General features: G+C 50.1%; 4 protein-coding genes across 4 annotated transcripts; 3 read left to right on the top strand and 1 right to left on the bottom strand.

Annotated features, from left to right (window-relative positions):
- The first annotated feature begins 3,347 nt into the window (after positions 1–3,347).
- Positions 3,348–5,764, top strand: B0J16DRAFT_26684 (uncharacterized protein). The gene has a single exon (XM_046123427.1). The coding sequence runs from the start codon at positions 3,831–3,833 to the stop codon at positions 5,673–5,675; it is 1,845 nt and encodes a 614-aa protein (XP_045989338.1). The 5' UTR covers positions 3,348–3,830; the 3' UTR covers positions 5,676–5,764.
- A 593-nt stretch (positions 5,765–6,357) lies between these two features.
- Positions 6,358–8,708, top strand: B0J16DRAFT_328913 (diacylglycerol acyltransferase-domain-containing protein). The gene is made up of 3 exons (XM_046126268.1): positions 6,358–6,766; positions 6,904–7,013; positions 7,072–8,708. Exons 1-3 carry the CDS (start codon positions 6,730–6,732, stop codon positions 8,446–8,448), a joined length of 1,524 nt encoding a protein of 507 aa, XP_045989337.1. The 5' UTR covers positions 6,358–6,729; the 3' UTR covers positions 8,449–8,708.
- Positions 8,709–8,759: 51 nt separating this feature from the next.
- On the top strand, positions 8,760–10,653 carry B0J16DRAFT_409290 (xylose isomerase-like protein). Its single transcript, XM_046133077.1, has 3 exons — positions 8,760–9,273; positions 9,329–9,940; positions 9,996–10,653. The coding sequence occupies exons 1-3, from the start codon at positions 8,910–8,912 to the stop codon at positions 10,394–10,396; spliced, it is 1,377 nt and encodes a 458-aa protein (XP_045989336.1). The 5' UTR covers positions 8,760–8,909; the 3' UTR covers positions 10,397–10,653.
- On the bottom strand, positions 10,633–14,759 carry B0J16DRAFT_328906 (Mad3/BUB1 homology region 1-domain-containing protein). The gene is made up of 3 exons (XM_046126267.1): positions 13,693–14,759; positions 13,060–13,606; positions 10,633–13,011 (listed from the first exon to the last, which is right to left on the bottom strand). Exons 1-3 carry the CDS (start codon positions 14,668–14,670, stop codon positions 10,841–10,843), a joined length of 3,696 nt encoding a protein of 1,231 aa, XP_045989335.1. The 5' UTR covers positions 14,671–14,759; the 3' UTR covers positions 10,633–10,840.
- Positions 14,760–15,025: the final 266 nt, after the last annotated feature.

The raw sequence follows: 15,025 nt of genomic DNA, 5'->3' as shown, positions 1-15,025 counted from the left end.
GACTCCATTTCACAGACTGTATTTCGAGTCAACCCTGACTCGAAATGTTCGACATGAGTTATAACAGGTCAGATTATGGCCGTCGTAACATCATGGCCTTAGCCTACGAAGAAGAAGATCACGGATCAAGAACTAAGACATGTCGACAACCACCGACCAAGAACAGAGTGAATCGGTTATCAATGCTAAAATGATGAAGTTGGATCATTGGGCATTCACACTGGTTGTTGTAGATCGTGTAACTGCTCGGTGGATTGTTCTGGTCATCAGGAGACTGCTGGTGCAACAATACCGAAGATGCTGCAGCACGGCATGCAATATCAAGCCATGGTACTTTGGTGAAACAGGACTGATTGGATATCCCAGAGAAAGAAGGATGGATAGGACTGCTGTGATTTGTTTGTCCATGGTCAAGCTGTGAATATGTTGATTCGTTACCCTACAGCTATCACCAGCAACGCCACAGTTATCCAGGAAACTTGTCAGCTGAAGTGAAGTGGGCACTATCCAATCGACCACAATACAGTGACCATCTTATTTTGCTTACGGACACTGTGTTTTGTGCAACTGCAGTTTGAGTACGGAGTAGACAGAACCACGAGAAGCCTCGGAGGACATGATGATCCAAGCAAATTGGCACTTAGATCAAGGTGGAATAGATTGGGAGATCAGTGTGTGCCGAGACAAAAATGTCGTGTCAGTTTGTTGAAACCCGAACACAGATGAAGTCAGTAAACTAACAGCCAATGTAGCAGATCAAATGCCAGGGTATGACATAACTCGATAAGCGCGGGACAAGACAAACAAGTAAACCAACGAACGGAGCTCCATATTCAAACTGCGAAGTGTGGGAGACAAGACGAAGAGGAAGCTCCGGGAGCTTTGACAAGCGCCGGGCGAACCCAATTGTTTCCGGTGAACCGAAGCCCAGTGTCTCACAGCCACAGCAACATGTGGGCGGGATGATTGTGATCACTGTGACGTTAACGGTGAAAACAGCCGCTAGAGCCTTGAGAATTGGGAATATACTGGCAAGATCAGCGCATAATATACAGCCTTCCGAGGCACGTTGATGGTGGATGGTTCGCTAGATGGTCATATTAGACTTGGTAACTGACTTATTGTTTAATATGAGATAGCCTACCAGGATACGTTTATGAGGATATCAGGATAGGGGGTAGAATTGACTGTCGATGAAGGACCTGTCGCATCGAACTTACAGTAGAACAATCACTCTGTACAAGAGTGGCGTACACTGTGGCGCATCTCGATTTGACAGGACCATCGAAACTTCCAAGTTTTGATTCATCATCATCAGCCTCTCGAACACGAGATGTAAAGGTCGTCTGGGGGAACACAAAAAAGGTAGTTAGTTATCTGTGACGACGGAAGTGGCGGAGCAGGGGGCTGGGCCTACGAGCTGCTAGGATCAGCCACACCATGATCAAATCATAAACCAGCGAGTGACAGCAACTCCTAGTCTCTCACACACCTGAGCCAAGCATCACAGGGGGTGCCACAATCTACTTGATGGGCCAGGTTCATGGATCTGAGGCCCATTTTCTGATGGTCGAATGCACCGCCACCTTTTGGCTCACCTGAGGGAAGTTAAACAAGGATTGGTTCAGCTTTATTGCCCCCGGCCCTGAACCGATCTTCCAGGATATATGCTCGTGGTTCAAACGTACAAAGTAATAGTGCACAGATTTGGATGAACCTTCAGCTGGGGCGTATCAATAAACGGCACTGTTGTACGGATAATTGTTCGTCTAGCCCACTGGTGTCGATTGCTTGGGAGTCCGAGAAGGCAGTTGCGTATGGAGCTAGCTGTGATCAATGTTAGCAGTATCCTGGGCGCATGTCGCCTTCCTAGGGAACAATCGAATGCTATAACCTCCGGCATGGATATACTGGGTGGGTGATGGGCAAGCCCTTATCATCGCTGCTGGTAATGCCCGTTACCTGTTTTCTCAACCTTTTTCGTTTACTGGCATTCAGGTTCACTCGATCCGCCTCTCAATCTGCGATATGGCAGTGACATGCCGCCTCGGCCGCGGAACCTGTTTACAGTACCTGGTCGATTTGCAGGACCCTAAGGCAGGTAGTCAGTGGGTCATCAAAGACTAGATATGTACTCTTCAATAAAGTACCGGCATGCCCCATGTCGACCTGAGAGGGAGGCTAGAGAGAACGGTGGCAGAAGCACTTGTCGTCATTTCCGCCCCGACGGGAGGAGGGTCTTCAACTGATTGAGCTTCTTCCCGTTTCCCGTCGTGCCCGTCCATCCTTGCGGAGACATGCTCAAAATGATCCCCAGACTGCCCTATGAGAGACTGGTATCTCGCCACCCAGCTTCTACAAAGCCAGGCTGACTGTGCGGAAAGCTTGCCAATAAAACCACCGTCAATGATTGCCCCTTAGGATCTCGATTGCAGACGCACTCTAAACAACCTCTCAATGGACCAAAGACGGAGCCCCCTTGGCTGACTGGCTGACCATTTCGATGTTTCCCCCCAGACCAGACTGCAGGGAATAGCGGTACCTGACGTCGAAGTACCGTGAAACAAAAATCAGTCATTTTCAGTTAGACCTTTCCCCTCACGTTTCTAGCCCGTCGCTTCATGCCAGAAACGTAATCGCCTCTCCCACTTCTGGCCGCTTTTGCCCTCGTCGACTCTTTCTTTGGGTTGTGAACTATGCGTCGTTTCCTCCTCCGTTCCTAACCAGGCACGCGCTGCAACTGTTCTTTGATCCCACTGGCTGGCGCGTCTTTGGCGTGCTTTGTTGGGTTCCTTAAATGAAATATCGGGCAATCCTAAATGGATACTGTACTGCTGTAGAGTAGTAGTAGATATCTGGTCCATCGTTCTCTTTATCCGTGTATAGTACTTGCTGTTGAAAGAACCTATGTCAGCTATAGTTGTATGTTTCGAAGTTCAGTCTGCGTCCATACAAACCAACCTTGTGTACTACCCACTGTAGCTGGCAACTCTTGTTCCTGGAAATTGATGCTGGAATATTATCGTCCCTCCCATTTACGGACCCAAGAATTTAGGTCTGGGTGAGAATAATTAAGAGGTACGTACCTGCTCGAGGTCGATAGGTGACAGGGTGGTACCTGCCGACCAGGTTTCTGGCACGATCCCACCTGAGAGACAGTGGAGGACAGGCCTTTTTGGAAGGAACCAGCCCGGCAGCTGTCAACAATCCACTGACACACGCCCACTCACACGTCCACTGCTCTTTCCCTCTTACGTACCCCACTCGCTCAACCCGCCTGCGCAGTAAACCAATCAACCACCGCCATCACTCACTTGCCCACTTTCAGAGGCCCTCACTATTGCCTGTCTTCGCCTCGCATCTCTCTCATCGGCCGCCTTGTTCACTTCCATACTTCCCAGCAGTACGTCTACCTACCTCTCTCTACCTTGCACCAACTTCTCCGGTGCTACATCGTCATTACCATCAACCATCCTCACGGTGTAGTTGACATTTATTCTTCAAACTAACTTAAACTGTTCTTTCTGCACGCTACAGAAGGTTCGTCGAGCCTCATTCTGTTCTTGCATTCCTCGCCTAAGCCACCCACTGCCCACTGCGTAAATCCGCACAGCCCACTCAGTAACTGGCTTGACTTCCTCACTCGCCTTTTCAACCTGGGGGAAAAAATATCAGCTCTCGCCACGTTCTCCAGCCACACATTAATCTATCACGCCCCGATATGTGCCTTTGGCCCAAGGCTGTTGCGACATCGAAATCTCGAAATTGATCGCATGTTGGAACCGGTTCACTTTTGATTTTTCCCAATTACCTGGCTTACGGTTGCCTCTATGGCATCAGACGCCTCCGCCTTCACCGCGATCGACCCCCCGCCCTCAACGCGCACAGAGGTGACCCCTCCTGCTATCATCCCTTCAGAAGACGCTGCTATCAGGCTACTCAAGCGGCCTCGTTCGCCGTCTCCTTCATCGCCGCGCTCTCTCGCCGCGCAGTCACAGGGTCTCTTGAGCCTCGGATCACCTGCCAAGTCCGCCCGCCTGGCTCTCGCGTCCAGCCTTTCCCCGACGCCTTTGACCGCGGCGGCTGCCCTTGAAGACGAGCGCCGACGACGCGAAGCCGACGAAAACGACGACGGGACACGAGGCCCAGCGCCCACAAGCGATAATCCTGGTCACAGAGTCCTGACTTCCCTCATGTCTGGAGGTGTTCAGGCTATGAGCCGTCCTGTTGACGCGCCCCAGCTAGCACCGACTGCAGCCATGGACCCATCACCAAAGGCACAGAATCCTGTGTCGCTGGCGCAAACCGCGACAAGTCAAGTTGAAGAACATGGCGCGACGAGCCCACAAAGCACCAACAGTCTGGTCGGTGTACCCGTCACAGAGAGTCCAACTCCGATGGAAGTGGATGCACCCAAAGTTGATTCGCACCAACAGCAGCATCAACAATCATCGCAACAAGTAGTCGGGCAGGAAGAGAGACATCAGCCTGGATCGCTGTCGTATCCTGGCTCTCTTCAGGCTACCGGTAACTTGACGGAAACTCCGACTAGAGGCATGAGCTTCCCGATGCCAACACCAGGCCAGACGTCCCCTACTTCATCGGGCTCCAAGAAGCACAAATGTCCTTACTGCAACACGGAGTTCACGCGCCATCACAATCTCAAAAGCCATTTGTTGACCCACAGTCAAGAGAAACCTTACGTGTGTACCGACTGTCAGATGCGCTTCCGCCGTCTTCATGACTTGAAGCGACATGGCAAATTGCACACTGGCGAGAAGCCTCACGTATGCCCTAAGTGCGATCGAAAATTCGCTCGTGGCGATGCGCTTGCTCGTCACTCCAAGGGTGCTGGTGGCTGTGCAGGAAGGCGATCTAGCATGGGCAGTTTCGTTGACGACAATGATCTAGAGAACAGTATTGCTGAAGCTGAGGATTCAGCTATGTCTGGACTTGCATACGATAACCCCGAGGAAGAAGAGCTGAGACGTCAGAGCTTACCAAGCATCACGGCTCAGCATGTTGCTGGAGCGCAAGCTGATGGCTACGGCGCGCATGCTCGAACATACCCTCCCCCAGGCCCGCGACCTGGAACCGGGGGCCTTTACCCCCCTAATGTTAACCAAAACCAGGCGAACTCCAACTCATCCCAACCCGTGGCTAACAACATCGCTGGCCACAACGCTAACGGTGGGATCTCGTCAGTTGCGGCGGCAAATGCCAACATGTACTCCCAAACTGGCATAACGGAAAGCCCTAAACCATTGAGTCCTGGAGTCCAGGGACACGAAACCAATAATTTGGCGCGTCAACGTTCGCCCAGCTTGACGCAACAGCTGCAACAAGCACAGTTCGGACGACGAGCCTCGGATCTGCAATCACCGCATAACTCACAGTCTCGACCTAAACTTCCTGGTCTCTCACACCCCGAGTTTGCGGCGCCAGGTTCGGCCGGGTTTTCTCACACGCGGAGTGGGAGCGGCGCACAGTCTACCAACGACAGCGGAAACATGTTTGCTCAGAGCGACCCTAGCGTATGGGCATATGTTCAGACGTTGGAGGAGAAGATCAAGGCGCTCACAGATAAGGTCTCGACCCTTGATCATGAGGTTGCAGACCTGAAACAGCAGATTGAAACGCGCGACGCAGCGGCAGCTGCAGTCGCCAAGGTGTGAGAGGCCAAGCGTCGTCACATCTAGTCGTTATAAAGCAAAGTATACTGAGACGACCGTGATTATTTCTTTTCTTTCTTTTTTGCCTTGGGAAGTATTTGGCATGGTGCTCAAGGAGGCGTTTGTGGGACATGGGAACCTGCTTTCTTTCTTTTCTTCATTATTTGTCTGTCTCTGTGGATGGTAGGGACCTCCACGTCAAAAGAAAGGGTACGGGATTACGACCGGCTTGTGGACTTTGCCTTGTTTCCTCTTCCTTGTACCATATTGTTTTTGCTTCTTGCTCAGATAGTGTGCCTCAATGGCAGCAACCATTCCTCCATCAACATGGATGGGTGGAAAGAGTTGTGCAAAGTGAAGAGCTTTGTATATAGAAAATCTATCTGGTTGAAGGCCACAAAGAACTGTACAAACCAGTGTCAAGGGTACTCTGCAAGCGAGCGATTGAATGATACCTTGAACAGCTAAACGAAGCGTATGGTACCCTGGGCTTGACACATTCGTCTTCTGAAAAAGTGAGTTTCAATTTGATTATGCCGAGGCTCAACTGGAATTTGAAGTTTCAGCGAGTAGGTAGTTACCAGTAGGTACTTAACGTAAGGGTGGATATACACTGTGTAAAGCCTCCCTGGCAAGGGCAAGCGGAGCTCCTGTCCGAGCGATGGAACAGCTTGTGATTTCACGTGTCAAATCAACCTACAGAATCACTCAACTTAGGTACGACGTCATTACTGATAGCTTAGCTTTTGCATAATACAACGCGAAAGCGGTCCAGGTCCACCTAAAGACAAGAACATGGCGTTTAATGCCCGTGTCATAGTGACCGATTCAAGAGTCTTCTTGTGATTTTGCCTTTCCCTCGTCTCGTCATTCCTTTCTTTCTCTCTTCTTATATCAGTCTGTGACGTGGCTGTGTATAGCCAACCAGTCTTCAGTCCTCCCCTACCAGCTCTGACTTCTTCCTCTTTACCCCTCCACATCGGAATATTTCTTTTTTATCTTGACGCTGTACCAGAATAAGGAAGGTAGCCGTTCTAACCATTAGACGCTGCGCACCATGTCGAACATAGAGGGCGGCATTCCCACTAGCAATGGTAAGTCCGCTTTATCATATCCAACCCTGATCTCATGGTCTGCTTGACTGTGGCTCAACGGCAGCGCGAACCTGGAACCTGGGAGCGTCACCATCAATCAATCGCTTACCTGAAGAGTTACTAATGAGATCCAAAAGGCGTGCACCCGTCAGAGTCAAATGAAAAGGTGACGACAATTCCTAACCCGGAAATCGACCAGTCGGCTGCGTCGGAGCAATGGCAAGAACAACATATGACCAATGGAACCGTACGTACCAACTCTTGCATCAGTTATCAAGCCATATGAACTGACAAAACAATCGCAGAATGGTCAGGAGCGACCTCGGATGCCAGACCGAGATTTTGACTCCAGCATCTCTACCAGCAACGCTGATTTTGATGATTTGATGCTCTCGACTAACGGCGCGTCCAATGGTAAGCCCAATGGAGCGCCGAATGGAACCTCCAACGGTTCAGCGAAAAGCTACGCCGCTGTTGCTGCCGAAGCGGACGACCAAGATGGCAAGAACCAAGATGCAGATGATGCTGAAAAAACTTACGCCGACGTTGTCGCAGACCGAGATGCGAAAGACAGCAGAGGCGGTGATGACTGGACCTACCCCAAGCTGCCTATCACCGGCCAGTCCCAGGATCGCAAGACAGCCAGTTGGCGCGCTGGAGGAATTCGCTTCGCGCCTCTACGAGTTCCCATGAGGAGACGCTCGCAGACAGCAGCCGTCTTGTTCCATTGCATGTCCATCGCTACGTTGGTTTCGGCCTTTTGGTTGATTTGTGCCAACCCTCTCGCTTGGCCTATCATTATTCCTTACCTCATTCATCTTGCTCTATCAACTGCTGGTACCAACGGAAATCTGACATACCGCTCAGAATGGGTGCGAAGTCTGAAGTTGTGGAAGCTCTTTGCAGGATATTTCCCTATGAAGTTGCACAAAACACATGATCTACCCACCGATAGGAAGTACATCTTTGGCTATCATCCTCATGGTATCATTTCTCATGGCGCCTTTGCCGCCTTTGGCACTAACGCCCTTGGATTCCGTGAGCTCTTTCCTGGAATCACAAACACATTGCTTACTCTGGACTCCAACTTCCGCCTCCCTTTCTACCGCGACTATATCATGCTTCTTGGTCTCCAGTCAGTCTCGAAGGAGTCGATCTGGAATGTTCTCTCCAAGGGTGGGCCTAAGAACGACGGTCAAGGTCGCGCTGTTACTATCGTTGTCGGAGGTGCCCGCGAGTCGCTCGAAGCTCAACCTGGCAGCCTCCGTTTGATCTTGAAGAGCCGCAAGGGTTTTATCAAGATGGCACTTCGAGCTGGAGCCGACCTTGTTCCTGTTATCGGATTTGGCGAGAACGATCTTTATGACCAATTGAGCCCCAAGACGCACCCGATCGTTCACCAGATCCAAATGATCTTTCTCAAGGTCTTTAAGTTTACTGTCCCAGCTCTTCATGGCCGCGGCGTGCTGAACTATGACGTCGGACTTATGCCATACCGCCGCCCAGTCAACATCGTGATGGGACGGCCTATCCGGGTTGATAGAGCTCACGGACCCCAGCCAGCTCAGAATGATATCGACGAGCTTCATGAACGCTATGTTCAGGAGGTCGAGAAGCTGTGGGAGACATACAAAGATCAGTTTGCAGTAGACCGCAAGGCTGAAATGGAGTTCATTGGTTAATTCTCTTTTGTAATGGTTGGAAAAGTTCTGGACGATTTATATATGGATATCTGGGTTAAGGTTGCATTCAACTCTGGATGGATAGGGTGCTTATAGCTGAGCAGATTGGCTTCATGAGCCAGCTTTCTAATGTCGTTTGTCTTTGGCTATTTGATGCGCGAGCTGAAGCTGCCAATTAGTGTATGGCTTCAAATAATCTTTATAATCGTTGTGCACGTTGGTTTTCTCAATTAAGACGGCAATACCAAATAACATGTAGAGAGAGGTATTGCACGTGACTGCGCGCTGGTGTTACAAGGAGGAAGCGCGTTGATCGCGTCACACAGTGCACACCCTTGCGGACCCTTTCCAACGACGCTCTTCCCACTCAAGTCAATAAACAGATCATTCGTCAATCAATCAATCGAATAAGTTGGCACCAACGATATCGTTCAATAGGCCAACTCAACTCAAGCTTAACAATGCCCCGTACCTCCCTGCGTAAAAAGCAGGCAGTTAGCTATAACGAAGATCGCGACGACGACGAGATGCCCAAGCCAACAATAGCCAAAGCCGTTGCGGCCGTTAGCAAGATCGTCGAGAAGGCCAATGGAACAGTCTCAAAGGTAGCTGTATCAAAGGCCGTTTCTACCAAAACTTCCACAAAACGAAAAGCTGAACCAGAAGCCGAGAGTGCAGCTCCAGCTCCAGCTCCAGCGGCCAAGGCGACCAAGAAACGCAAGACCAAGGCTAAAGACGAAGATGCGACGCCCCTGGCAAATCGAACAGCCGTCTCTGAACTCAAGCCCGCCATGCATATCGGTGCTCATGTCAGTGCTGCGGGAGGTACATACATTTCGAGCCCGGCTATTTTCGCTTCTTACTGACCATCTTTCTTCAGGAGTTCAAAATTCTGTTACAAATGCCATTCACATTGGCGCAAACGCCTTCGCACTCTTCTTGAAGTCGCAGCGAAAATGGACAAACCCACCCCTCGATCCTGAAGCAAAAAACCAGTTTATCTCATTATGCAAAGATCATAGCTATAGCGCGAACGAGCATGCTCTCCCTCATGGTTCATACCTTGTCAACCTGGCACAGGCCGACGAAGACAAGGCGACCCAAGCGTATACCTCCTTTGTCGACGATCTTCAGCGCTGTGAGCAATTGGGTATTCGTTTATACAACTTCCATCCAGGTTCAACAGGTGGCGATACAAGGTCTGCAGCCATCGGACGTATCGCGGCGCAGCTCAACAAGTCGCACAAGGCTACCAAGACGGTCATTACGGTTCTTGAGAACATGGCAGGGAGTGGAAATGTCATTGGTTCGACGTGGGAGGATCTTAGAGACATCATCGAGCTCATAGAAGACAAGTCAAGAGTGGGTGTCTGTATAGACACATGCCACGCATTTGCAGCAGGACATGATTTGAGGACACCGGAAGCGTTCAAGAAGACGTTTGATGCCTTCAACGATGTTGTGGGACACGAGTACCTGAAAGCTTTCCATCGTGAGTTTTTATCCCTTTTGTTCTATAACTATAGCCAGTCACTAACAAATATTAGTCAACGATAGTAAAGCGCCCTTCAACTCCAACAGAGACCTCCACGCCAATATTGGCACAGGCTTTCTTGGACTCCGTGCCTTCCACAGCATCATGAACCATGCACCTTTCGCTGGCATGCCCATGGTTTTGGAAACGCCCATCGACCGCGCTGGTTCTGACGGCAAGTCCGTTGAAGACAAGCAGGTCTGGGCTGACGAGATCAAGCTTCTAGAGCGACTTGTTGGCATGGACGCTGAGAGTGACGAGTTCAAAGAGCTCGAGACAGAGCTACAAGCTAAAGGCGAGTCGGAGCGAAACAAGATCCAAGATCAAGTTGATCGCAAGGTAGCAAAGGATGCCAAGAAGGGGGTGAAGAAGGGTGGAAGGAAGAAGAAGGGCGAGACGGATGATAGCGAGTAAAAGTCGCTTGGCTCGTATGCATAGCGTCTGGGCGCCATGTGTTGTGTATTAACAGGGTTAAACTGTGTAATTTTAGACCTACGGTTTTATATGTATCTATCATAATATGTGCTCTTTGAACAAATCCGAAGACTACTGGCCAGGCGCTAAAGTAGATCTCAAGATGGTCCAGACATTTGATCACCTTGGACGACTCGCCGAAATTCTCAAGACGTCACTGGGAAGTCGCTTCATACATAATGTCATATAGTTCGTGCTATAAACCAATATCGCAAAGGTCATCTATTTATAAAGTCTTCTCCATCGAAGGGGTATTGCTCATGATGCATCTCACAAAGAACTGAAGCCCAAAACACGCATTTAATGCTCCGAGAGAACCAACGCCCTCCTACCAATATCCAACGCCGGGCCACAAAGGGACAGTAGACAACCAGCCTGTTACACTCACTTCCGATTCTTGCCAAACGTAGCTTCAAGTTTACCCATGATGCTCTTAAGGCCAACACCTCTCTCGCAGTTGGCTTCTAGCCATGTCTCCATCCTTTCTCTGACACTCTTCATGGACTTGAGTACAGGCATCTGGCCGCCCTCCTCACCACCAGCTGCTGCTGCCACCCCTGGGTTGAGTAGAATCTCGAAGCAATCAGACCACAGATCAGTTTGCCAGTAGCGCTTGAGACTCTCACGAATTTTGTAGCGTCGACCCGACTTGCCTAGCCCACCTTGGTCGCAGCGCATGGTTTCGATATATTTGCCGAATAGGAGTGTGTGGATCGTACCTGCGAGTCCATGGTAGTCGATCTGCCATGTCCAGGGCCGGCCCTCTCGCATTTCAGCACAGTCTTGTGCGCTAGTTTTCCAGTCGGCGATGAACTCGACCTCAGGGACAAAAGCACGCATGTCGATACCGCGCCCGAAGTCAATAAGCACAATGCCACGAGATGACCATCCACCGCTGCCATCAGCTTTCCATTGGCTCGTCAGAGATTCGTCATCCGACAATGCATCCAAACGGAGGAGACAGTTGTCAGCCTTGAGATCTCCATGCATAACGCTCTTAGAGTGTAGAGATTCGACAGTCCGTAGAAGCTCAATGGTGAAGAACATGGCCAGCTGCTCGTCCATAACTGCAGATGGTTCAGCTCGGAAGAAGTTGACAACATCTAAGAGGGTGCCGTGTGGATGATAAGGCAGGAAAAGGAAGGCCTCATCTTGGTAGAGGTGCATCTCGTGAGCATAGGATAGTGAGGCAGAAGCACGATGCTGGGGTCCCAAGCGAGTGTGAGCCAAGCGCATCATGTGGAATTCCCATGGTGTAGGGGGGTTCTCCATCTTGAGAGCCTCGATCTCGCTCCGGTGGTTGATAGCAAAAGCTCCTTTGCCCATCGTAGGGACTGCATTCTCATCATTCTCGTCAGCTTCCGGGGCGGAGTTTTCGACAAGGTAAACAGGGGCAAAAGCTCCGGCTCCCAGTTCCTTTTTAATCGTGTAAGTAGAGCGAATTTCAGGGAGCTCGATCACCACTTGGGTAGAGATAGACGACGTTCTCTCGCCAGACTTGCTTGCCTTGGTCAGAGCCTTGGCGAACTTCCGGATCTCGCCACCTCTTTCATACTTCTCATCGCGATGGTCATAGAAGCCCGAGTAGGAGCTCAAAGGAGGCAGCATTTTGGCAATGATTTCGGACCGAACCACCTCATCCACAGGGTTGCACTGTGTGTCCTTGATAATAGGCCCCTTAGGTGCGAGAGGTTTCGACGGGATCGACTTTCCAAGAGGTCCAGCGGACTTGGGAGCCAAAGGCACTGACATCTTCGGCGGTGAGATGACATCGTTGACTATTCCTCGAATAGGGCTACTAAGAGCTTCGAGGTCTGAGTCTTCCTCGTCCTCCTCGTCGATAGTCATGGAGCTTTCTCTCTTACAAGGTGTCTTGTATTCGTGACGCTCTACTGTCACGTCCAAGGACACTTCGGTCCTTTCTGTGATGGGGGTCATGAAGGGTAGTCGATTATTTGCCACCTCGGCCGGGTCCCTATATGGCCGGGTAGGGGGTTCATAATCCTCTGGCGGAATTGGAACGAAGGTTGTGCGAGGTTGGGGAGGGAAGTCCTCTGAAACAGGCGTCCCGAGTTCTTCATCTTCATCTTGTTCTTCGTCTACTCGCGAGTGGATATCAGTGTTGTCGAGAGCTTTGGTCGAGTCCTGTTCATGCTCTGGAGCGGCGGTATCGATAAAAGCAGATACCTGGGTATCATTGCGTTCATCTCCATCCTCGTCTCCCTCTCCATCGATGTTAGGAATGTGTCTTCGTGTCGAGAAGTCTGACCACTCGCTGATGCTTTTCGCATCTTCATCATTATCGTCGTCGCCAGCTTCACTGGGCTCAATCTGCCTCGTGGTACCCGTACTCTCAGCATCAGTCGTGTAATTATCATCGCTCTCATAGTCATCCTCATCTGCGCTTTCCTCCTCCTGACCAGTAGGTTGCAGAGGTGCATTGAAAATATCATAGATATCATCAGTGGCAGCTTTGGTGTGAAGTGTCATTGTGGGCTCAGATGTATTCTTCTTTTTCAGCTTTGGTCTGGAGGGCGAATCAAGCTTTGCCTTGACTGTTGAACGGTTAGATTGACCTGTAGTGCTTATATGAGCTGACTTACTGATTTGAGTCTCATTGACTTCCATCATCTTTTTCTTCTTGCTACCCCGTGGGGGCCTAGGTTGCTCAATAACCCTGCCGTTCTCATCATATTGCACGCTGTCCTTGTGGATTGCTAATTTGGTGGAGGAGTCCTGATGAATAACGAGTTTATCGACGGGATCCTTATGAATAGCCATTTTGCCCACAGGGTCTGGGCGAATCATCAATTTGTCACCAGAATCTTTATGGATGGGGATTTTGTCAACAGGATCTTGGTGGATCATCAGCTTCTCTCCCAAACCCTTGCTAATCTCTTCAATTTCAAGAGGAGCAGCAGGTTCAGGGACGATGCTCTCGTCAATTGACTCTTCTTCCCAGCAGTGACCGAGCCATCCTCGATTAGCAGCGATGATCTCCTCGAAGCTCAGTTCAGTGCCAATCTCTTCAGGAGTCGGATATATAGCGGCAAGGTCAACAAAAACACGCTCCTTCTTACCAGTTTGTGGGTGTAAGGAGATCTGATGTTTTGACGGAACAACAACGATATTCTGTATTTGCGAAAGAGACTATTCAACCATAACAAATCATAACCATACATTAGTCCTATGACCATCAACATGTGGACGAGTCAGGGGAAAGAGGATCAACTTACCTGATCCCTAAACACCGACATCTTTGGAGCTGCGCTCTTCTTTCCACCAGCTTGGAGCGTCTCCCCAGCCCAAGGCTTAGCCTCCATGGCATTTTCTTTCTTGCGATCCGCTAGTGAGCCAATACTATCCCAACCCTTTGATCCGGCGCCCATCGATGACATGGCAGAAGGTTGAGCGTCGCCATCAGAGAAAATTGCCATCTTGGCCTTTCCAGGTTTGGCTGCTCCGCCACTTGATGTTCTTGAAGCTTGAGGGTCTGCCGCACGAGCAGCAGCAAAAGGGTCAACTTTGGCAGCAAGTGCTGGTCGCATGGTGGGTAATGCGGGAGACGAGGGTTCGTTCATAACATCTGGCTGCTGAGCGACACGCTCCTCAAATTCTTTAAACTTGCGCATGAGGCGCGGCACAGGTCGAGCCTCTCGCTCGATGCCCAGCTTATATACCTCTTCGGCTTGTGCCCATCTACCAGCACCCTCAAGCCAAGCAGCATATTCCTCGTAGAATAGGGCGAGAGACTCTCCTATTCCATGACGTGACAGAAACATGTACGTCTCACGTGGGGCCTCGGAGAAGAAGTGGATGTAGTAAACCCATAGTTTGAGGTATCGAGGATCGTTCTTGTATTGTGCTGACCCGATAAAAGTCTTTGTTGCGCGCTCAAGCAAAGTGTGAAGTTGTGATTGTGGTGTTGCTTGTGCTGAGGGGTAGGCGTCCAGTGTCCATCGCACATAGCGCTCGAAGACGTCGAGGGGATCGTCCGATTCGTCTATATTCTCGACTTCCTGCTCGAACTCGGCTCGAATGCAGTCGTTGACATTGCGGGTATCCGAGGGTGTGGGTGTCGACTGCTTGTGAAGAGGCGATGGGGAGTAAAGCTCGGCGAGCTTCTTTGCTGAACGACCGCCTGGCAAGGACTGAATGTTTTCTTTCTGACCTTCGATTAAATCGAAGTCGATGAGGTCTCCTGAAGATGACATGGTGGGTTGTATCTCCTCTAAAGAGGTGTTTATCTGTGTAAAACACTCTCAAGATCGGTCGGTGTGATTGTGGTTGAAGAGCTAATGATTTAAGTGGGATGGTCGCATAATGTTGATATTATCGATGCGCCAATGAGCTTGTTGCTGTAGAAACAGCCACTTGTGGCTGCAATGGATGACACGAGCCACAACAGATTCAACCGTTATCGTTCTTTAAAGCACAGTAAAGTAAAATATAGTCACATAAGCGAACAATACACATTGAACTTCAATCAAAGTTTTATTAATTGATCAGTTGGCTTTTACTGTTTTTGCCTCTATTACTTTCAATTTGCCGTCCTGGTATATGGTCCCA

The sequence above is a fragment of the Fusarium flagelliforme genome, assembly GCF_020744385.1.
Source record: "Fusarium flagelliforme strain FIESC 12 MPI-CAGE-AA-0113 chromosome Unknown B0J16scaffold_1, whole genome shotgun sequence".
Classification (NCBI taxonomy): domain Eukaryota; kingdom Fungi; phylum Ascomycota; class Sordariomycetes; order Hypocreales; family Nectriaceae; genus Fusarium; species Fusarium flagelliforme.
This window is presented reverse-complemented; position numbering and strand designations above follow the sequence as displayed.